General features: G+C 40.0%; 1 protein-coding gene across 4 annotated transcripts in view; it reads right to left on the reverse strand.

Moving 5' to 3' along the window:
- The window catches only part of syt15 (synaptotagmin XV), a 57,245-nt gene that overhangs the window by 26,787 nt on the left and 6,192 nt on the right, over positions 1-24,266 (reverse strand). For all 4 annotated transcript variants that reach the window (XM_028795142.2, XM_028795144.2, XM_028795143.2 and 1 more), the window contains exons 3-4: positions 18,661-18,776; positions 17,740-18,038 (exon numbers count right to left, since the gene is read on the reverse strand). In XM_028795142.2, coding sequence (XP_028650975.2) covers positions 17,740-18,038; positions 18,661-18,776 — 415 coding nt within the window. The remainder of the gene's footprint in view (positions 1-17,739; positions 18,039-18,660; positions 18,777-24,266) is intronic.

Consider the following 24,266-nt stretch of genomic DNA (forward strand, 5'->3'; position numbering starts at 1 on the left):
TGTGTACAAAACCCTGTTTCATACCATCAGAGCTAGGGGAGACATTGCTACAACTGTAGCATCTACAAGAATAGCTGCAACATTATTACCGGGAGGACGAACTGCCCATTCTGTTTTTAAAATACCGTTGAAGCTCACTACTACTTCCACATGCAACATCAAACCTTCCTCACCACATGCTCAACATCTTCTACAATCCAAAGTTATTATATGGGATGAGGCGCCAATGACACACACATACGCATTCCAGGCAGTTGACAGATTATTACGTGACCTCACGGGTGACACGCAGCCTTTTGGAGGCAAAACAATACTATTGGGTGGAGATTTCCGACAAATTCTCCCCGTCATTATGCGTGGCTCCCGCGCGCTTACTGTCGCCAGTTGCATTAACAAGCACCCTTTGTGGCGTCACATGCATGTTCTTACACTGACAACAAATATGAGAGCTCTTACTGAAGAACAACATTTCACACAATGGCTCCTTGATGTTGGTGATGGGATAAACGGAACACCTGTGACATTGCCTTCACATTGTTTTCCTTTAATTTCTGATCCCGTTCAACAACTGTATGGCGACATCGACTTCTCAACTGTCACTCTGGAACAACTCAGCACGCGAGCTATATTAAGCGTCACCAACAAAGACTCGCTATACCTTAATGAAGAAGTGCTAAAACTTATCCCTAACAATGAGGTGACTTTCACGAGCGTGGACTCCATCGTCACAGATAATCCTGCAGATCAACTTTTATTCCCCGAGGAATTTCTTAATAGTCTTACTCCTACTGGCATGCCTCCACATAAACTCAAAATTAAAAATGGATCCGTCATCATGCTTCTCAGAAACCTCCTGCCTGCAAAAGGTCTTTGTAATGGCACTAGACTGTCTGTTAGCACCATTCACCGTAATGTACTGCAGTGTAAAACTATCACATCTGCAACCTCACAAACTGTCCTTATTCCCCGGATATGCCTGACCCCGTCAGATTCAAATTTGCCTTTTACTTTTACCCGAAGACAATTTCCTGTTCGATTGGCATTTGCGATGACAATTAATAAGGCACAAGGACAAACTTTCAAAAAGATATGCCTATATCTGCCAAAACCAGTCTTCACTCACAGACAATTATATGTTGCTCTCTCCAGAGTTCCATCTTTCAATTCACTTTCTGTTGTATCCTCAAACCCTCCCTTTTTAGACAACTGTGTCTTTCCAGAAGTGTTCAACCATCAATAAATAATTATGCGGCGTTTGTTATGCCGCGGGTTCACTATTGTGTTGTATTTTCCTCTCTCCAGAGTTCCATCTTTTCATTCACTTACTGTTGTATTCTCACACCAACCCGTTTTAGACAACCGTGTCTTTCCAGAAGTGTTTACCATTCAATAAATAATTACGCATGACATTGACCGTGTGTCTACCCGACGCAGAGAGGCGTGGGTAAGCCGTTGAACCCCATTCGGGCTGTAAACCATACAATTCCCTCTAAGTGCGACTCATACGCTCCCACTGATTACGTCCCTACCCTTTGTACATACCCCCCTCCCACCTCGCTACTACGGTAGTCGGGTGTCTTGGTAGATTATATATAGAAAAGCACCCAAAACCGCACAGAGCAATGAAAAGTCTACGTGAGTCACAGGTGTATCTGGACTGTGCAAAAACGACAACGACTCAAGTGACGAGTTGGAGGTGGGCACATGACCAGGCAGTGCATACTGAACAAAACATCAGCACACTAGCATGACGGAGAGACCGGAATGGGCGTCCTTCTCCTCTCCTCCCGTTTGTTTCTCCGCGCCTGAGCGCCGTCCACCCCTATCCCTCCGTCTGGGAGTAGAAGCCGCGATGTCGGTCCGCCAGTTTTAAATCACGGACGATTGTGTGTTGGTTTGTTCCGTGCATTGTTACAATGTTGCTTTTCTTGCTGATTTATTACATTACCGATTTTTCAAATGTTAATTTTCTCCCTGTGCTTAAAAATCATTAAAAAAAACTGGCCTGATTATGCGGCGTATTGTACGCCGCGTGTTGGCTAGTTATTTATATTTCTGAAAGCATTCTTTGTTTACAGCATTTTTTTACACCTACCTAAAACTTTTGCACAGTACTGTATATGGTGGCTTCAAGAAATATTCAGACCCCTTGACTTTTTACACACTTTATTAAGCTGTAGATGTAATTTTAAATGGTTACATTTGGCCTATTGGCAATCAATGTACATTCAATAATTCATGATGGCAAAATACAGGGTGAGTCAAAATTATGTTAACACTAATGGTACTCCTATGTATATACTTATATACAATTTTTGGGGACAACTTATGTGCCACATATGGTACATGTGTTGAACATGATGGTGAACAGGTTGAGACATTCCTGTAAATCATCTTGCACATATGAAGTATGTTTTGTGAATAAATTGTTTCCACCATTCAAATGTTAACATAATGTTGACTCATCCTGTATAAACACGCGTTCATAAAGGTTTGCAAATCTATTAAAAATCAATAGATTTCTCATTTCTCTAAATATTCAAACCTTTTGTTGTGGCACTCCAAATTATGGTCAGGTGCATCCTGTCTACTTTAATTCTCCTTAAGATGTGTCCAGAACTTGATTGGATCCCACCTTTGATAAACTGAATTGATTAAAAAGTCGCATACCTGTGTATCTAAGGTCCCACAATTCACACTGCATGTCAGGGCAAAAACCAAAAGAACTCTCTGCAGACCTCCGCGATCAAATTGTGGTGAGGCACAGATCTGGGCAAGGATGTATAACTATTTCTAAAGCTTTGAGTGCCCCCAGGGGCACAATGGCCTCAATCATTGTGAAACGCAAGAAGTTTGGAACCTCCAGGACTCACCCTGGAATTGGTCATCCAGCCAAACTGATTAACCGGGCAAGAGGAGCTTTGGTCAGGGAGGTGATGAAGATCCCAATGGTTACTCTAACAGAGCTTCTGAAGCTCTCTGCTGAGATGAGACAACCTGTTGGAAGGACAACCATCTTAGCAGCACTCCATGAACTGGGCACTTAGAGTTTGCCAAAGGACATGTAAAGGATTCTGAGAGTATGAGAGAAAAAGATCATCTGGTCTGATGAGACAATAATTGAGCTCTTTTCACAGAACCCCAAGCAGTATGTCTAGCAAAGACCAAACACTGCTCATCACCAGCCTAATACCATAAGAAAGGTGAAGCATAGTGGTGGCAGCATCATGCTTTTGGAATGCTTTTCAGCAGCAGGAACCGAGAAATTGGTTAGAATTGAGGGAAGTATGAATGCAGCCAAATACCGAGAGGTCCATGAAGAAAAACTGCTGCACAGTTCACATGACGTCACCTTTCAGCATGACAGTGATCCAAAGAATGCTGACAAACCAATGCCTGAGTGGCTTTGGGACGAGTCTGTAACTGTCCTTGAGTGGCCCAGACTTAAACCCCTTAGAACATGTGTGAAGAAACCTGAAGATGGCAGTTTACAGAAAAGGGTAAACTGTCCAAATCCAGTTGTGCAAAGCTTGTCAAGACTTACCCAATAACACTTAAAGCTGTAATTGCTTCCAAAGAGATTTCTACAAAGTACTGAAATAAGGGTCTGAATATTCATATGAATGAGAGATTTCAGTTTTTGATTTTTAATAAATTTACAAAACTTTCGGAAAATGTCTTCACTTTGTCACTATGGGTTATTAATTGTAGGTTGATGGGAAAAAATGGCAAATATAAACTGATAACATTAAATCTACAACACAATAAAATGTGTAGAAAATTAAGAGGTCTGAATTCAGTTTCTGAATCCACTGTAGGTTTATATAGGGACATTAAATAGAGTGCAGTGAAATTCGTACTTAATGTACTAATCAACATACAACAGTTCATGACATAAAATACTTTTCATTTTTGGGAAGCACATATTGAATTTAAGCATTTTGTGTTATACCAATGTGAGCTCTGAAGAGCGAGAAGGATTCACAAGTCTGAAGAAGCTTTACAAATTATTTATTTTTCTAAATAAAACTGAATCAAACTGGTATTTCTACCAGAAGTTTTAAGTTCTTTTGGACATACTATTTCTGTTTTGAGGTAGTTTATACATATGTGTTGTGAGGTGGACTTTTATTAAAAACAGAATGCAGCTCTGAATCAGGGCCCTAGGTGGAGACAAAATCCTGTTTGTTGGTGGCTGCCCAGGTTCCAGTCAGCCTTATCCAAATTGGTTTTCACAAGAAATGCTGCTTGACTGGGGCCTTCAGAAGGGTTGTTATTATTACAGACAAAGATGGTGAAATGTTAAGGTCGACTGTTAAATTTCAGGCACAATTTATTAAATGTCTGCAGTTATTGATGTTCACTGATAGCGTAATGAAATGCTTACCAGGATACAAACATTTTACATTCAGAAATAAAAGCAGCCATGTAGCAAGGTCGCATTGTTCTACAAAATTCATGCATTATATAAGCAATAAAAGTAAACTGTTTCAGCCCAAGAAGACAGACTTCACACAATTTCAGGAAACTTGCTAAAATGTATAATGGACAAAGTGACTGACCTTCTGACAAACTATAGGTAGGGAAGTATGCTTTGAAAGTGCTAGTTTCCATTTTTCTATTCTAATATTGTGTCTTTTTTGGTCAAAACAGGAGAACAGTCCAACTATACATCCATCCATTATCCGACCCGCTATATCCTAACTACAGGTCATGGGGGTCTGCTGGAGCCAATCTCCAACTATCCGTTCATTTTTTCAATCTGCTTATCCAGTACATGGCAATGGGATAACTGCATCTGTTCAGGCAGCAAAGGGCTAAACCCAGCCTTAGAGGGGTCACAAGCCCATTTTAGGGCACACTGTCATCCACACTCACATATACCTCATCAGTTTAGGGTTGCCAGCTAATCTGATGTGTGGAAAGTAACAGGAAAACCCTTACAGACATGGGAAGAATATGCAAACCCTACCCAGGCAACTAGAATGGGATTTGAACCCAGGACTCTGGACCCGTAGGGCAGCAGCATTCACCTCTGTGCCACCCTCTTCTTCTTCTTTCGGCTGCTCCCGTTAGGAGTCGCCACAGCGGATCATCTTCTTCCATATCTTTCTGTCCACTGCATCTTGTTCGGTCACACCCACCATCTGCATGTCCTCTCTCACCACATCTAAACCTTCTCTTAGGCCTTCCTCTTTTCCTCGTCCTTGGAAACTCTATCCTTAGCATCCTTCTCCCAATATACCCAGCATCTCTCCTCTGCACATGTCCAAACCAATGCAATCTCGCCTCTCTGACTTTGTCTCCCAACCGTCCAACCTGAGCCAACCCTCTAACGTACTCATTTCTAATCCTGTCCATCCTCATCACACCCAATGCAAATCTTAGCATCTTTAACTCTGCTACCTCCAGCTCTGTCTCCTGCTTTCTGGTCAGTGCCACCGTCTCCAACCCATATAACATAGCTGGTCTCACTACCGTCCTGTAGACCTTCCCTTTCACTCTTGCTGATATCCGTCTGTCACAAATCACTCCTGACACTCTTCTCCACTCATTCCACCCTACCTGCACTCTCTTCTTCACCACTCTTCCACAATCCCCATTACTTTGTACTGTCGATCCCAAGTATTTAAACTCATCCACCTTTGCCAACTCTACTCCCTGCATCCTCACCATTCCACTGACCTCCCTCTCATTTACACACATGTATTCTGTCTTGTTCCTACTGACCTTCATTCCTCTCCTCTCTAGAGCATATCTCCACCTCTCCAGGGTCTCCTCAACCTGTTCCCTACTCTCACAACAGATCACAATGTCATCAGCAAACATCATAATCCACGGGGACTCCTGTCTAATCTTGCCTGTCAACCTGTCCAACACCATTGCACCACCACCTCTGCCACCCTGATCGACTGGAATTTGTCAGAAAACAAATACTCGTGTTTGCATATCTATTTGCATTTTTCTTATTTTGGACATTTGACTATAATTATATAGAGAAGGCTCAATGTAATTTTCTGTAAGCAATTTGCCCTTCCACTTTATTTTTATAGAGACTACTATATCAATGGTCCTTTAAGGGTGAAAGTCAGACATTGCAGAGCTCAACACATTACAGTTCTTAATCGACAACCAAAGTTCAAAAGGCAAAACTAAACTCAAATTCTAAAAAACAGAACAAAGGAGAAATTGAATTAAATTGTTTTTTGTACCGCTGAAGTCTTTTGTCAAAGTGTTCATTTTATTTTTTACACATGGCAAGCTTTTATAACATGACCATAATTATGTCATTTATCATGCAGTGTATGCATCACACACCTATCAACACGTAGCATCAAAAAGACAGAAAATTCCAAAATATCTCAAGACAACAACAAACATATCACTAAAATCCATCCATTTTCCATCCCGTTGAATCCAAACACAGGGTCACGGGGGTCTGCTGGAGCCAATCCCAGCCAACACAAGGCGCAAGGCAGGAATTAATCCCAGGCAGGGTGCCAACCCACCGCAGGACACACACACCAAGCACCCACTAGGGCCAATTTAGAATCGCCAATCCACCTAACCTGCATGTCTTTGGATAGTGGGAGGAAACCAGAGCACCCGGAGGAAATCCACGCAGACACGGGGAGAACATGCAAACTCCACGCAGGGAGGACCCAGGAAGTGAACCCAGGTCTCTTTACTGCAAGGCAGCAGCGCTACCACTGCGCCACCATACCGCCCTATCACCAAAATGATATAAGCAAATCAAAAACTTGACACATTCCAAACGAGCCTCCATGCTATGGTATGGGTTGTAAATGCCTCTGTTTGGTTTTGAAGTGTTTTTTAAGCTAAAATCAGGGAGTATCTTAGAGAGATGAATATCACTTATTAGCACCCAGTGAAAGTGATGATCCACTGGACCATAGCACCACCAGTGTATGAGAAATTGAACACTAAAACCAATTCGCTGAGAATCAATGATTCTTTTCTAACTCCATATTCCACTCTCTCTACAACAACTAAAGGAGAGAGGATGGGAATACAGACATGAATAGACAGGATTTAAATGGGAAATGTGAAAAGGTGGGAACTGAAACGAGCCTGTGGTGCTAACTTACTATATATACAGTGTCCTCCATAATGTTTGGGACAAAGACACATTTTTCCTTGATATACCCCTCTGCTCAAATGTTTAAAACTACAAATCGATGTGATTAAAGTGCACATTGCAGACTTTAATTTAAGGGTATTTGTATGCATTGTATACATTTAAGTCCACCATATAGAAATGACAAACACTGAGTTGTTTGATTTGTAATTTTTAACCATGGAGCATAGCAGTAAGTTAAGGAAAAATGTGTTTTTGTCCCAAACATTTTGTATAACCAAACTATTCCGCTTGATAATCTTATAAGGGTCATTATATTTTGGAAATAATTTTCAAGATAGAGCCTCACATAGCATTGTTACCTTTGTCCAATTCTGACGTATTCTACGTATATTCTATTCATCTCCATTTTTTTCAATCCTATGTTTTAAATTTTGTTTTTTTTAAATCATTTTTCCCCATTCTTCTCTAGAACTGAGCCAAGGGGGTGCAAACTCCAATCACCAGTTACTCAGTTGCACAGCTGGTTATGGCAGCCAGCCAAGGTGGTGTAAGAGAACATTTTCTCTTCGCCTCAGTAGCGTGTTGAGGCATTGAATCTCTTTCCTTCTCCTTGCTTTGGCTCCCTCCTGACAGGGCTCTCAGTGTTTTGTTTTGGCTTAGTTCTTGAATGTGTGTTTTTCATTAGTTCCTACTAAACAGGATTATTGTTCTCTTTTTCTTTTGAAAGGAGAAGTTCCTTCAATATTTAATCCCTTATTGCAACAGTATCCTTTTTAGTGGTGACTAGTTGAATAAATATACTCTCATATTACCAATTGATATGAGGGCTTTGATGATTTTGGCCTTCCCTTTAGGGGTAATCCTAACAATCTCAAAACTCTGCAGATTCTTTACAGTATAATCAGCAAATTACAGAGGTGCTTGTCTTCATCAAGTTCTCCTGAACCTTACACTAAATCTGTGTAACCTTTTCCAGAGGACTTGAAACATTGGGTGCAGATGCTATTGTGTAGTAGACTGATATTATGGAGGGATTACAACAACATCGAATGCTCTGGAAAACATGACATATGAATAATTCTTGAATTTTGAACAAACAGGACAGTACTTTTACAGTTAAATTGAAACTTATCTATATTGGAGCTAGAGGTGTTTTGGGCATGAAAATTCTAGTGGGGCCATACCAAAATTTCCCTAACTCGTGAAGTCTATTCTAACATTAACATTATCTTACCTACCTAATATTAGCTGTCCATCTTTTTCGTGAAGCGTGCATGTTCCTACACTTTTCATGTCACAAAAAATCAATCACTTGATAGGATGCTGGTGCCTGGTCCATCTCTTATCATTGTAATAATGTCTAATATAATCATTGTCTGACAAATTACAGACATACAGATTTAAACGTTAAGTAAAGTGAGAGCCTCACAACCAACTGCTGCTCAGGAAAATCAATTGGCTATGAATCTCCTAAATTAATTCAAATTTCAGGTGAAATTGATAAGCCACAATAGCATGTATATGCAGACTACACACACTGCACAAGTCAAACTGCACACTGCATGTCCAGTAGCTATGCTAACTACAGTACTAAGTGGTCAGCAAGAGCCCTATATACAATTAAAAATATGATTTCCTACATGCAGACCTCTTCTTCCCAGCCAAAAACTCAGTGCTTCTTTGAAACAGAAGCATTATACAACTGGTTACTTTGTGATAAAGTGGGAGGAACATACAGTCTTCCTTGGTGTCTTTTCAAATTTAACAGGGTGCTCCTCAATGGTGGGAGAAGATAAAGATGCTGCCTAATGTCTTGTGAACAGTGTACTGCAGATTTTTCAAATTACTCTGGGTACCTTTAAGGGAACAAATAGCACTGGACTTTTCGTACCTCTTTGCTGGTATGTGCTGCATAAGATCAACTGGGAAAAGCTCAAATGTGAAGTACAAATGCATAATTAAAAAAACACAAGTGGTCCTCATTTTAATATGGCCAATGACCTTCAAGTTCCATCATAAAACTGAAAAGTTCAGGTTGCACATGCACACACACACACCCAGAGCCTCCCCTTTCTATATTGCATGTGGGGTCCCTGATTGTAGGAGAGTTTTTTGGGGGAACCATTTGGGGTTCACAGACCTCCATGATTCAGGAGCTCTGCTGGACAGCCAATTGGACTGCACATTTTGTCACTTGCATTACTTGAGTCAGATAAATCCTCCCACAACCCTAATCTTAACTATAGTGTAACTAGGCATATCACGTAACAACACTGAGTTATAATGCAAAGCGACAACCTCCTCAGCAGAGCAGAGCTCTAGAGATCCAAAGCTTTGCTCCATTAGAGTTATTGCTGATTCGCAAATCGTCAAATTCACATCACTGACAGTCACTTGTTGTGATCATTTTCCATTAACGAGCAGAGAGATGGCTTCAAGTCAACACCAGTCAGGAGCGCAGAAAAGAAAAAGAGGCAACAGAGCCGGATAATGTTACATCTGTTGCCACTACACTAAAGGCAGAGGTTTACTAGAGTAAAAATGGAGTAACATTATGTGTAATAGTGTTGATATTAAATGTTTAACAGATATTATCTGATGTTACCTAGCTGTCATATGGTTGTGGATTATTTATTACCACCAGACAGAGCTCAGGACCTACACACATTGTTATAGGCTGCTAACATTAGTCGACATATTAAGTGCTCTAAGTGTTGTTGCACTGAGGACATGTTTGTAAATTTCACCAACACACACAGGCGGCTCTCTGGTTCACTAGTTAATTATTGGCTAAGTTGTGGAAAAGCACCATGCAAGCAACACTGACAAACAAAAGAGGAATTAGCTCAGCTTAACTTCAACTGTTGATTAATTTTATTGGCAGCTAACATTACTAATTTCTTTAATGCCTCATTGTTATCTGCTGCCATTGGAAGGACAAAATGAAGTTCAGATAAATTCATAAGTGTAGGTGATATATTCACACAGTCATTTTTTAAATATCTAAAAATTTTGCTTCATTCTGACCCTGTATTTACCTCATTAAGTAAGTTTATTAAGCATGTTTAGTAGCAGTACTTTATATATTATTAGTAATAGTATTAGTTGTAATTTATATTATTATTTTTATTAGTCTGCGGTGGGCTGGCGCCCTGCCCAGGGTTTGTTTCCTGCCTTGCGCCCTGTGTTGGCTGGGATTGGCTCCGGCAGACCCCATGACCCTGTAGTTAGGATATAGTGGGTTGGATAATCGATGGATGGTTGGATTTTTATTAGTAGTAGTAGTAGTAATTATTATTAGTAGTAGTTGTAGTACTAGTAGTAGTAGTAGTAATTATTGTTATTAGTATCAGGAGGGTGTGCTAGAGGGCATACCTTCTGGGGACTCCCTCGTTCTGCTGGGAGACTTCAATGCTCACGTGGGCAATGACAGTGAGACCTGGAAGGGCGTGATTGGGAGGAATGGCCCCCCCGATCTGAACCCGAGCGGTGTTTTGTTATTGGACTTCTGCGCTCGTCACGGATTGTCCATAACGAACACCATGTTCAAGCATAGGGGTGTTCATATGTGCACTTGGCACCAGGACACCCTAGGCCTCAGTTCGATGATCGACTTTGTGGTCGTGTCGTCGGACTTGCGGCCACATGTCTTGGACACTCGGGTGCAGGGAGGGGCGGAGCTGTCAACTGATCACCACCTGGTGGTGAGTTGGCTTCGATGGTGGGGGAGGATGCCGGTCAGGCATGGTAGGCCCAAACGTGTTGTGAGGTTCTGCTGGGAACGTCTGGCAGAGCCCCCTGTCAGAAGTAGCTTCAACTCCCACCTCCGGCAGAACTTCAACCACATCCCGAGGGAGGTGGGGGACATTGAGTCCGAATGGGCCATGTTCCGTGCCTCTACTGTTGAGGCAGCTGACCGGAGCTGTGGCCGTAAGGTGGTCGGTACCTGTCGTGGCGGCAATCCCCGAACCCGTTGGTGGACACCGGCGGTGAAGGATGCCGTCAAGCTGAAGAAGGAGTCCTACAGGACCCTTTTGTCCTGTGGGACCCTGGAGGCAGCTGATAGGTACCGGCAGGCCAAGTGGAATGCGGCTTTGGTGGTTGCTGAGGCAAAAACTCGGGCATGGGAGGAGTTTGGGGAGGCCATGGAGAACGACTTTCAGACGGCTTCGAGGAGATTCTGGTCCACCATCCGGCGTCTCAGGAAGGGGAAGCAGTGCAGTGTCAACACTGTATATGGTGGGGATGGTGCGCTGCTGACCTCGACTCGGGACGTTGTGGGTCGGTGGGGGGAGTACTTCGAAGACCTCCTCAATCCCATTAACATGCCTTCCAATGAGGAAGCAGAGCCTGGGGACTCAGAGGTGGGCTCCCCCATCTCTGGGACTGAGGTCACCGAGGTGGTCAAAAAACTCCTTGGTGGCAGGGCCCCGGGGGTGGATGAGTTCCTCAAGGCTCTGGATGTTGTAGGACTGTCTTGGCTGACACGCCTCTGCAACATCGCATGGACATCAGGGACAGTGCCTCTGGATTGGCAGAGCAGGGTGGTGGTCCCCCTCTTTAAGAAGGGGGACCGGAGGGTGTGTTCCAACTACAGAGGGATCACACTCCTCAGCCTCCCTGGAAAAGTCTATTCGGGGGTTCTGGAGAGGAGGGTCCGTCGGATAGTCGAGCCTCGGATTCAGGAGGAACAGTGTGGTTTTCGTCCTGGTCGCGGAACAGTGGACCAGCTCTATACCCTTAGCAGGGTCCTGGAGGGTGCATGGGAGTTTACCCAACCAGTCTACATGTGTTTTGTGGACTTGGAAAAGGCATTCGACCGTGTCCCTCGGGGAATCCTGTGGGGGGTGCTCCGAGAGTATGGGGTACCGGCCCCCCTGATAAGGGCTGTTCGGTCCCTGTACGATCGTTGCCAGAGCCTGGTCCGCATTGCCGGCAGTAAGTCGAACCCGTTTCCAGTGAGAGTTGGACTCCGCCAGGGCTGCCCTTTGTCACCGATTCTGTTCATAACTTTTATGGACAGAATTTCTAGGCGCAGCCAGGGCGTTGAGGGGGTCCGGTTTGGTGGGCTCAGGATTGGGTCACTGCTTTTTGCAGATGATGTTGTCCTGTTTGCTTCATCAGGCCGTGATCTTCAGCTCTCTCTGGATCGGTTCGCAGCCAAGTGTGAAGCGGCTGGGATGAGAATCAGCACCTCCAAATCCGAGACCATGGTCCTCAGCCGGAAAAGGGTGGAGTGCCCTCTCAGGGTTGGTAGCGAGATCCTGCCCCAAGTGGAGGAGTTCAAGTATCTCGGGGTCTTGTTCACGAGTGAGGGAAGAATGGAGCGCGAGATCGACAGGCGGATCGGTGCGGCATCCGCAGTAATGCGGGCTCTGCATCGGTCTGTCGTGGTGAAAAAGGAGCTGAGCCGTAAGGCAAAGCTCTCAATTTACCAGTCGATCTATGTTCCTACCCTCACCTATGGTCATGAGCTATGGGTAGTGACCGAAAGAACGAGATCGCGAATACAAGCGGCTGAAACGAGTTTCCTCCGCAGGGTGTCTGGGCTTTCCCTTAAAGATAGGGTGAGAAGCTCAGTCATCCGGGAGGGGCTCAGAGTAGAGCCGCTGCTCCTCCGCATCGAGAGGAGTCAGATGAGGTGGCTCGGGCATCTGATCAGGATGCCTCCTGGACGCCTCCCTGGTGAGGTGTTCCGGGCACGTCCAACCGAGAGGAGGCCCCGGGGAAGACCCAGGACACGCTGGAGGGACTATGTCTCTCGACTGGCCTTGGGATTCTCCCGGAAGAGCTAGAAGAAGTGGCCGGGGAGAGGGAAGTCTGGGCATCTCTGCTCAAGCTGCTGCCCCCGCGACCCGACCTCAGATAAGCGGGAGACAATGGATGGATGGATGGAGTAGTAGTAATTATTATTATTAGTAGTAGTAGTAGTATTGAAATTGTTTTTATTATTGTTGTATAATGTCACCAGTGTTACTGTTGGCTACATTAAGTAACAAAGAGTAACAATGCAATGATACCCTGGGCTATTTTTATCATTATTAATATATAATTAGGCCTTGATTTATAAAGAAAACAAATCAGTTTGGTATTTCATTACCATTAAACACCATTGAAGTCCATATCTATGGGTTTCCCTCCAGTTTGCAGCGACCCTCCCAGTTACCAGTTTTTCAAAACTTAAGCTCAAAAAGACCTACTTGAGGTCATCCATGGCACATCAACATATAAGCAGCTTGGCAATCATCAACATCAACTCAGACGTCACACAGAAGTTGTCATGTGATGATCTCATAGATAACTTTGACTACAGCAAATGCAGACATGTGCTGTTGTGATGTGCAAGACCAAAGAAACAATTAAACATTCATTTTCTAGACATGATTATTTTAAAAAAAAGTATTTGTATTTAATGTTAAAAGTTATAGTTAAGTTTGTGAAGTGTGCGTCTTCATTGGTGTATTATTTATTAACATATTTAGTGTTTAAATTAAAGCTGTTAAAAATAATAATTGTAATTGATTCAGGGAATGGTAGAATGGGGGTTTTGTTGGTGGGGCCCGAAGATGATTCTGCTTGAGGCCCCGGTTTTTCTAGTGGGCAACACTGCACGTACCTAAGGGTATGGAGATACTGCAGGGCTAATTGGTCTATCCTAGTAACCAGAAATAGGCTTGCAGCGCCTGGGCAATTCAACCTGCTACAAGAAGCAATATTTTTATAGATAAGTAAGTATATTGATCATAGGATAGAAAACTGTTAAAACAAAAATTGCTTAAGACAACAAAGTTGAAGTTTGTTATGAAAATTTTAATAAGTTAAATTTCTAAGGAAGCTTAGTGAAAAGTCAAGCAAAATGACACCTTTTATTGGCTAACTAAAAAGATTACAATATGCAAGCTTTTGAGGCAACTCAGGCCCCCTTATCTTGCCTGAAGAAGGGCCCTGAGTTGCCTCGAAAGCTTGCATATTGTAATCTTTTAAGTTAGCCAATAAAAGGTGTCATTTTGCTTGACTTTTCACTGCATTCACAATGGCTAACATGGTACAACACCCTAGTATTAAGGCAGCTTATAAATGATTTTGCACAATATCTGGTGGGGCAGTGGTACACTGGCTCTTAATTCAGAAGTGCAGGTATTTTTCAAATTCCTGATTTATCCACCTGATGTGATAATTCTCCTCAGGATTGTAGACACACATCTCTCTATTATACTAAAAAATCCTGGGATGAGACGAGACTTTTTCAGAGAGATACTTTCATGTCCCGTGAGACGAGACTGTGCCAAGAGATTTAAACCATTCCCAGGGCCGGAAATAAATGTAAATAATAAATAATAAAATAATAAAAATAAATAAATAATGTAAACACAATCTTTACCAAAAATGAGGATGATCAGAAATTATTGAATTAGGAAAACCAGGAAGATCTCTTTAATAAACATATTCACTAACTCTTGAGATAATGGAAATTTTTGAAAGGTATAAAATGGGCAGCCCTAGAGAACCTGGAAACCACCACCAAAACAGAAGTAAAGTTATGTGATGATAGACAACCCATAATAAAATTCATAGTAGTGTGCTCCCCAGAATGATAAAGAAGTGACAAAAATTATCTTAGGTTAGGTTAACTGTCTTAGGTTAACTGATGGCCTCCAAAAGCATCTAGAAATCTTTTTCTTGCTCATTTGCAGTCCCTGATAAAAGGGAATTATAACCCCAAAATAAAATAATATTTTTTGGTGAACTGAGATAACAAGGGAGGGGAGATAATAAGTGAGAAATAACACCCTTTAGAGTCCTTTCAGTCAGGGTATCAGTTGTTTGAGTATTAATAACTAACTTCCTGATATCCAGTGGGGATTCTACTGTTGCTAAAACCTTTTCAGCTGGAATTATAGGCGTGCTATTATTTTCAGAATCAATAATCTCAAACTGACAAGTTAAAGCATCTGCTGTTAAGATTTTATGACCCAGCTTAAAAGAAATCACTAAATTAAAGTAGCTAAAAAGAAAGTCCATTGTGTTTTCTTGACATTAACTGTGCTTAAATAAGCAAAATTTGTATGTTTAGTAAAGATGAGCAATGGAAGTTCAGTCTCTTCCAATCAATGCCATCTTTTTATATAATACGCTACCATGACTGTCCATTTGTCTATCCAGGATTTTAAATCACCTGTACCTCACAAATCGTTTGACCTGAAACTTTGTACACATAAACTAAGTGACATCTACTATCTGCTTTTGGGGTGATGATTGACCTCCAAGGTTATTCCACTTTTTATTTTTATTTTATTTTATTGTAGAATCAACTCTTGGCACTGGGCAGCAGGGTGGCCATGCGGCGCATGCATACAGGCGCCGTTCTCATCCCTACCACCTTCGCTGTCACTTCCTCTGCCTCTTCATATCTTAAATCATTCTTGAGGCAGATTGAAGACTTAAGTGCCAACTTAAGTGAAAAATTAAGGAAAACGTACTAAGTAATTGCAACACAAACACTGACTTAACCAGTTTTAATGCAAAAAGATGCCAACGAAAGAAGATAAGAAGCAGGCCGCTAGAGTGGAAAACAGAAGTGCTGCTCAGGAAGCAGCAAGAGCATCACCCTCTGAGCAAATGAATGCTAAACGTACAGAGAAAAGAGTATGAAAACTATGAATGCTCAAGTCAAGTGTATTCACTGCAGTATATCGTGCAGTATGTCATTTCTGGTTATTGAGATAATCTGTGTTTTGGCCTTTTAAGATTCTATCTGTTTTATTTTTGGAATTTTTCCATGTACAGTGGAACCTCGGTTCACGAACGTCTCAGTACACGTACAAATCGGTTTACAACCAAAAAGTTCGCCAAACTTTTGCCTCGGTTCACGACCACACACTCGGTATACGAACAAGCCAGTTTCCCTTTCGGTTTGTACATGTTCAGTCTCTCCCTGTGCATTTCCTGTGTAGCGAGCAAGAGAGAGCGTGAGAGAACTACACACACACACACACAGGCAGCGCAAGAGAGAGACGCGCACACACACAGGCAGCACGAGAGAGAGGGAGCTGGACGCATAAGGTAGGAAGGCAGTTAAAGAATGCACTGGGCTTGATTTTGTTTTCACTTCTGTTTACAGTGATCAGTTCGTAGCGTGCATTGTTGCAATGTTACTTTTCTTGGTGGTTTATTAAATTACGGATTTTTTCAAATGTTAATTTTTTTCCCTGTGCTTAAAACTCATTAAAAAAAAAGTGTTTTTAGCCAGCGGTTGGTAGCGCTATAGCGCAAACTATTGCAGTGTTTTCTCTGTTGTTCAAGGTTTTCTCAGTGTTATTTAATGTTTTTACATTAGTTTACTATTACGCTGTGCATTCTATGGTTTAATTAACTATATTACTGCTTAAAAACTTAAAAAAATATATATATTTACATACAGTTTGTATGGTCTGAAACGGATTAATTGTATTTACATACAATCCTATGGGGGAAATTGCTTCGGTTCACAACCAAATCGGTTTACGACCAGAGTTTTGGAACGAATTATGGTCATGAACCGAGGTTCCACTGTATTTTTCAGGTTGCTTATAAAATTGATTGTTATTTTATTGATTTGATTATGTGCTCTGTTTGCAAGAATTTCAGAGATGCAAAGGAATTGTTAGTTTTTCTTAAAGAGTTAAGTGGCATTTGTGAAATATTACTGATGTATATAAAGTAAGAAATACTCTTAGTAATTCCAATTAAATTGAGAAATTTGGTGTCTTTTAGTGCATATCACAGCAATATTTGATCCTTTATACCAGTAGCTATGAAAACTGAGATATGGGTGGCATGTTTTCATTGCAGCCCACCTGGTAATCAGCAACTACTTGAAGCCTGAGGTAAATCCTGCTGCCCAGTTATATTACTTTTTTTATAATTTCCTACCAGTAACACACCCTGGCAGGTTTTGTTTTTGCTTTTCCCATAAAATTACAGATTTATGTTAGTTTTGAAATCAGAAGGCTGCACCTGTTATCTACTTAATATCTACTGGCATGAATGAATGGTTGTTTTAATGTTTTATCATTCACAGTGCCATCTGCTCATCATCACCATGGCCACTACTTTACATAAAATGTCTAGAAAGAAGAGATCTGACTCAGACTGAAGAGAATGAAATCTGACCAGGAGTAAAGTTAAGCAAGGATTGTAATTACAAACAAATTTTAGTTTCCAATTGTCATATTGGCTTGAACATAAACCTGTAGCCAATTTATACCTAAAAGGACGCATTTGCCCTGGGATCTTGTTAATTTGAAAGAGCCTCTTTAACTAAATGAATGCCTATTTAATTGGAAATAATTATTGTTGTGGTAGTGATGTCACTCCACCTTCTGTAATAGGCTCCTGTATGGAGTTCTGCTACACCACTTTTGCCATTTCATACTCCATGTCTTTGAGGAATCGTTACATCTTTTTTACTGAGCTTGCTGAACTGTTATAATCTGGACAACAAAATTCAGCCTTATCAGCTTGGAAACTGCAGATGAATAGATGCTTCTCTGAAATTGTATCCACCTTCAGTTTGTTAGGACAAAATAAAAGTGAATAAGCCTTTGTCTGACAAGTAACTTATCGACCACAAATCCCACCCCACCGGCTACTGACACCTGGAAGATGTAGTTTTCGTTGAATACTGGGTTGCACGACCTTCTTTTGGATTTGGACTGTTGATGGCGCCTATCACCAGGGAGAAGACACAGCTTGAGTAGGACTGGATAGGACTCACAGACAGGCGGAAGGTTGGTAGCCTTCACCAAAGACACCAGAAGTTGTTCTGAGGAAAGACGATACTCCAGCATGAAGCATAAGCGACTTGATTTGTCCACTGGGAATGGAACATCTCCATCTTGCTCATCCTGCTGACATTTGTAGAGTCCTGGATTCAGAGATCCAAGTGGAAATGCACCTGGTCATAGACAAGAACAATGAAGGGTTGACACAGAGGGAACTAATGAGTCAGATGCATTTTTTGCTATTGAATGTCTCTTTATGATTTCCAAAACTATTGATGCAAAGAGGAAAAAAAAACTGCTCTGGTAATATGTCATAAAGAACATACTGTATGTAACCACTGGCTCATCAAAATGTAGCCTGCAAATCATGTGCTAATTGCCAGGTTGACTTATGAGAACTGCTTTTCATATTAAAGTCAATGACACCCTCTTGGTTTCAATGAGTGCTAACAGAATCTATAATACTGAACTTCTTCACCAATTACAGAATTGCACATTTCACAGGAGCAATTTACAACGGGATAGTGTTCTACAAATCCCTTGCATGTTAACTTGAGCCAGCCTGTGTGAACATAGAGCTCATACCAAAATAAACTATTCCAATGACTACAGTTTGATTTTTTTATAGCAAGTGCACAGATGTCACATCTATCTAAATTAAACCAAATGTTCATGGAGACTTTCAGGTAGCTTCACCTAACAATATCTGCACCTTCTAAAACCAATGAGAAGCTCCCTACTGTCCATGGGTCACCTTTTTGTGTGCCACGCTGTAAAAGAGCCCTGTACACTTACTCATATCACCAAAAGAAGCTCCACGCATCATTTCTTTGTGGGGTGTTAACTCATCCTGAATTGCTTGTGGATGAAGGCTTACTGGCATCACACAGGGTGTCATTGGCGTCATGAAACTGCAAATAAAAATAAAGAATGTGTTCAAATAACAAAGGTTGGATCAAAGCTAGTTTTAAGTCATTATTTCACTTATCAACATTTTGTACTACAAAGAGAAATTAATCCCCATACAGTAGCTTCAGTCCTTGTTTCAGCTTCATGGACTTCTTTACCTCAGATCTCTACAATATAATGGCTAAAGAGTAATTAGTAAGGAATTTGTCATTACATCTTTTGGACATGGAATGCAGATGGCAAATTCCTTAAAGGTACAAAATAGAGCGTGAAGAGGATAGGATAAGACTTGCAGAAGTCAGATAAACACATCAATAACCACAAGGAACAGATTTGTCCTTCCTGGACAACTTGAGAATGTCAGAATTGCGCTAACAATGTTACATTTTTAAATGTGTTCAGATAGAATGCAAAAAGCACCTACTGTGGTTGCCATGTCTGTCTGTCTGTTTGCAATCAACAGCTTGGATCCCAGAGGACAAGTTTGGTTGAAATTTGGCACATTTGTACAAAAATTTGTTGAGAAAATTACATTTTTGTTGAGATTTCTTAAACAGAGCGTGTTGTACAATAGTTTGAAATTTTAAAATGTCCCATTGAAAAGCATTTACGAATATTCATACTTATCCTTTTTAAAGTTTACTGTTTCAAATTCACCTTGGGAGAGATTACGTCCATTTGTTTATTCTGCATATTTTTTTCTTTACCTCATCCTATAGCTGTTCCTGATGGTAAAATTGATCCCCAGTACAAGTTAGTCAAATGCCTAGGAAGCTTTCCCTGCTGTTTGAGTTAACCATAAAAAAAACTTAAAAAAATTAAATCAGGAAAAAAATTATGTGTCATTCTGTAACCACAGAGTGAAGTATAAACTTTATACTTACAGTACCTTACAACTAAAAACAACCACACTGCTGCATTATCTCCACATTATAGCAATTCAACATTTCTCTAACTTTATATTTTATCAGCAAAGCTCCAGATCTGCTCTTCATCATGGTCCAAAGCAGCCAACATATTTACCTTGATACTCTCAATCAGACTTCTTCTTACAAAAACATTTTATTATTTTTTTGTAGGCCTGGATCAAAACTAAAGAAAAGCAGAGGACTTAAAAATTATATTCTTAAATATAATATAAATATATCTTTTTACTTTCTTGTATACATGGCATAAAGTATAGTAATTATGAAAAAATTGGACATTTTGGCCATTTTTGCAATTATGTCTGTGTGTGTCTGTGTGTATTTATGGAAACAGGATGACTTGAGAATGCTTTGAGCTAGATAAATGAAATTTGGCATATGGGTGTTATATCAAAATGTTAGTTTTCAACCAACTTTTGGGCAATATATGTGAACCAGAAGTGGTACTTTACCTTAACAATTGGTTTAGTAGTTTACAGGACAGTAGTTTTTCATGTAAAATTGCATTATAAGAAGAAAAAAATAATAAAAATTTTACATCATCATTAGTTAGGGTAAGAAACACATAGATACAGAATTTCACCTTAATCGAATAATCCATCCATCCATCCATTTTCCAACCCGCTGAATCCAAACACAGGGTCACGGGGGTCTGCTGGAGCCAATCCCAGCCAACACAGGGCACAAGGCAGGGAACCAATCCTGGGCAGGGTGCCAACCCACCGCAGGACACACACAAACACAACCACACACCAAGCACACACTAGGGCCAATTTAGAATCGCCAATCCACCTAACCTGCATGTCTTTGGACTGTGGGAGGAAACCCACGCAGACACAGGGAGAACATGCCGGAAATGATATCTTAACAGGTATCAGCACTATTACATATGCATTACTACCATTATATAAATAGAGATAAATATTTTCAATTTTGTTTGATCATTACTTATTGTTATTGTTGTTCAAGCGTATTATGAGAATAACTGCTCTGTGATAGCAATGCAGAGAGCGTACTGTACACACTTTGCGCTTGGTCGAAATGCTTCTGTACCAGATTGGAAAACGATTTCTAACTATCGGGCAACTGGGTCCACACTGAAAAGAAAATTACCTGGCATACCTAGGACAGAATATGCGTGGTTTCAACAGGACAGGGCCACAGCTTTCACAGCACGACATTTGCTTGTAGTGTTGAGGAAAAATTTTCCTTGGGCATTTGACCTCTTTAAGAAAAGATGTGGGGAGGCTGGCATGGTCACCAGATTTAAGCCCATGTGACTTTTTCTTTTGGGGATACCTAAAGGAAAAAGTTTTCAGACATCGTCCTCGATCTCTTGAGGATTTGAAGGAAAGGATCAGACAGGAAATCAACTCCATTTCACCTGAGATGACCCGAAGAGTGTTGGAGAACTTCCAGGAATGTCTTCAGCAATGTATTGTCAATGATAGCCACCATTTGCCTGATATGATTTTTAAAACCCTTTAAAACAAAACTGTTTTTATGTACTTTTCAGAAATATATAAAAAAATATATAAAAGTTTCGTTAATTTTTTTATACCCCTTCAAGATGTGGAAGATCTTTATGCCCCATCATGTGTTGTTGAAGCAGGTTTATCTGTTAAACAAATTATCATTTTCATCAATTATCAACATTTAGGTACTTGTTACTGTCTTTCTTAAGGCAAATTGTGTTCCACAATTGTTTTGAGCTGTGTTTTTTTTTTATTTATTTTTTGCTTTTTTTGGTTTTGTGCTTAAAATACAGTACTTTTAGTAATTTAATAGTGTTTGTGAAATTTTCTTCATTGTACTGGTTCTGAATTTTCCATGAAAGGTTATTAATTCATTGGTGAAATTACGCAACTTAGTGGTAGTATTTATGTTCAATACTTATCACGTGTGACTGGCCACATATTGGTAAGTTTGTTTTTTATTGTTACATATTATTTTGTCAACAAAAGAAGTTTGTTTTATCGGTAATCATTTGAACTAACTTAATAAATTGTATTACAATCAATCAATCAATCATTGTTTTATAATTTTCTGGTAAGATATAATTTTTACTTAAAGTACCGATATTCTTTAAAATTTACAATTTTTTAATTTACATACTGTATCTTTCGGATTTGCGCTACACATTTACTTCTTTGTCCTTACATTTAATTCCACAAATTGTAATTCATATATGTTTTGATCTTTCATCAGTTTTGTACTATTTGTGAATTCATTGACATTTCTTCTTGTTTTCCATATTTTTTTGCAATGCCTGAACTTTTTTTTACCTACATTTAATTTTTTATTTGAAAATGAGAGTTAAAAAGCAAACAGCATCGCAAAGGCAAAAGAAAATTAATCAACTGCATATACGTTTATGCTCTGATATTTCATATAAACAGAATGAAAGAGTTAAAGATATGCCTAGAATAATATGTAATGTATATTATTCATCTTATTTAGTAACAGTTTATTAATTACATTACGTGTATTATTATTTTTAACTGTTATTTAACTTATCAACAATGCAAAGAAATTACATGGCACAAACACAAAGTAACACCATAACCGGAAATGTATCTAATCAGGTAAAAAACTATCAAATAAACTTGAAATTTGAACAGGTACATGATTTTGTTTCACAAGTTGACATACTCATTCAATTATTATATAAACTCTACTTATATGAGAAAGTCAAGTGGAGAACATTCCAGCTTTTTTGTTTCTGTAAGAAGATTGAATGAATGTCATATCACATACTTGCATAATAAGTTTTCTTTGAGTGGCACTAAAACCAAAATAAGTCTCTAGTACCTCTGCATTAACTTGCCAGTCTGCTAGGTAACTTACAGTGCTTACTGCTGTTATACAATGACAAAATTCTATGAAACAGAAGTGTAACAATTACCCTTACATATTATTCCAGTTTGAAGTAGCTTTGCTAATTTATGCAAAGAATGCAACATAACCACTCAAGTAATGCAAAGTGTGAGTTTTTAAGTGGAAACCTAGCTAAATAACAAAGATGGGGATGAGTATAACATAGAGTGATACACATTTTTTAGGAAGGGTAGACATAACAGAAAAAAGCCTTGGTAAGAGGGTGTCAGGAAAGAGGGTGTAGGGTGTGTACTGGCATCACGCCACTAAAAGAACCTCAACCCTGAGCTCCGAGGACACCCAATGGCGGACACATGGGAAAAGAAAAATAAAAAAGCCTGCATGCTTTGGAGTTGTGCCACTGCGTCTGTCTGTTCTGGGTTGGGCAGCGGTGCCCACCTTAGAAGTCCACAGTACACAAGTATAAACAGTGCAATACCTGCGTAGCAGTAGCATCCGCTGGAGCACGCTTCGCATCCCATGAAGTATAAACCCGGCCTAAAAGGTGGCACACTTTCTGTAACCAAAAAAATCCCAAGGCACACCGCGATTCTACCAGCCACAAAAGCATTAAATCAATACATTTGCTAAACATTCTGAACTGGTGAGACTATCAGAGACGCTGGCAAAAACAAAACCAGCTTAGAGGTTGGCATTCACAGACACAGCATTTATTGAGCACTTTGGACACATTTCCCAAGCTGCTTTGTGCCTTTGCCCTCTGATATAGACGGTCCTATATGACACACCTGGGTAACTCTCATTGCGCATCAGTTGAAAAACGCTTGTTTAGAATAGAATTATAAAGACGTTGACCATGATGAATAAATTGAGGATTGAGTTTTAATGTATTCCCTTTTAAGAGATGCTTATTTCAATTCAATCAGTCTCTAGCATTGCTTTCAAAGTCTACAGTCGTTTCAATCATTTAATTTCATTTTGACACATCTATGTCTCATATGCCATACAAATTTGAGAATTAATACACTGGCCTCGTTTTCTTTTTGTTTTCTTTTCAACTTACCTTTTAATAAAGCATTCAAATTCAGGTTGTACTTGCTCAAGTAGTATTTTGTTTAAAGGTCAGATTTCAGGTCATTGTTTAGTTTAAACTATGTCATCAAATTTGTAAAAGTTTCTTTGTATTAATTCTACATTAATTTTGTGATTCAGTGTATATTTACTTCATGATTTATGTATTTATTTTATGATTGCACGTTTTAATGTTAGATACGATTAATCATGATTAATTCTACAGGTTTGGCATCCGTGGTTTTGACCCACCACAGTTCAACCTTATTAAGAAAATATCAGTTGTGTTCACTTTGTGTGCATGATCGTCATTATATACTTTTATATAAGTCAGAGCATCTGACCCCTTTTTATGGTCCTGGAACCATATACCTGCTGATAAGGTGGGTCAACCTGTATTTAAGAAATGTGAACTACGATTAGTCACGGACCCTCCATAGCCAACAACTAATAATAGCACATGACGTGATGGCATTTTTACATAACATGAATTGGAATCTGCAGTCTATAACCTCAAGCCTATTTGTACCTCACTTTTACCACATACAGTATTATTTTAAAGTGCCATTTTAAAGCATGTGTTAATGCATGTAATCGCATTCGATTATCACTGTTGTTTTTGAAAATGACTCGATGTTATAATATATTTAATAAACA

Source organism: Erpetoichthys calabaricus, chromosome 2 (genome assembly GCF_900747795.2).
Source record: "Erpetoichthys calabaricus chromosome 2, fErpCal1.3, whole genome shotgun sequence".
In the NCBI taxonomy this organism is placed as follows: domain Eukaryota; kingdom Metazoa; phylum Chordata; class Cladistia; order Polypteriformes; family Polypteridae; genus Erpetoichthys; species Erpetoichthys calabaricus.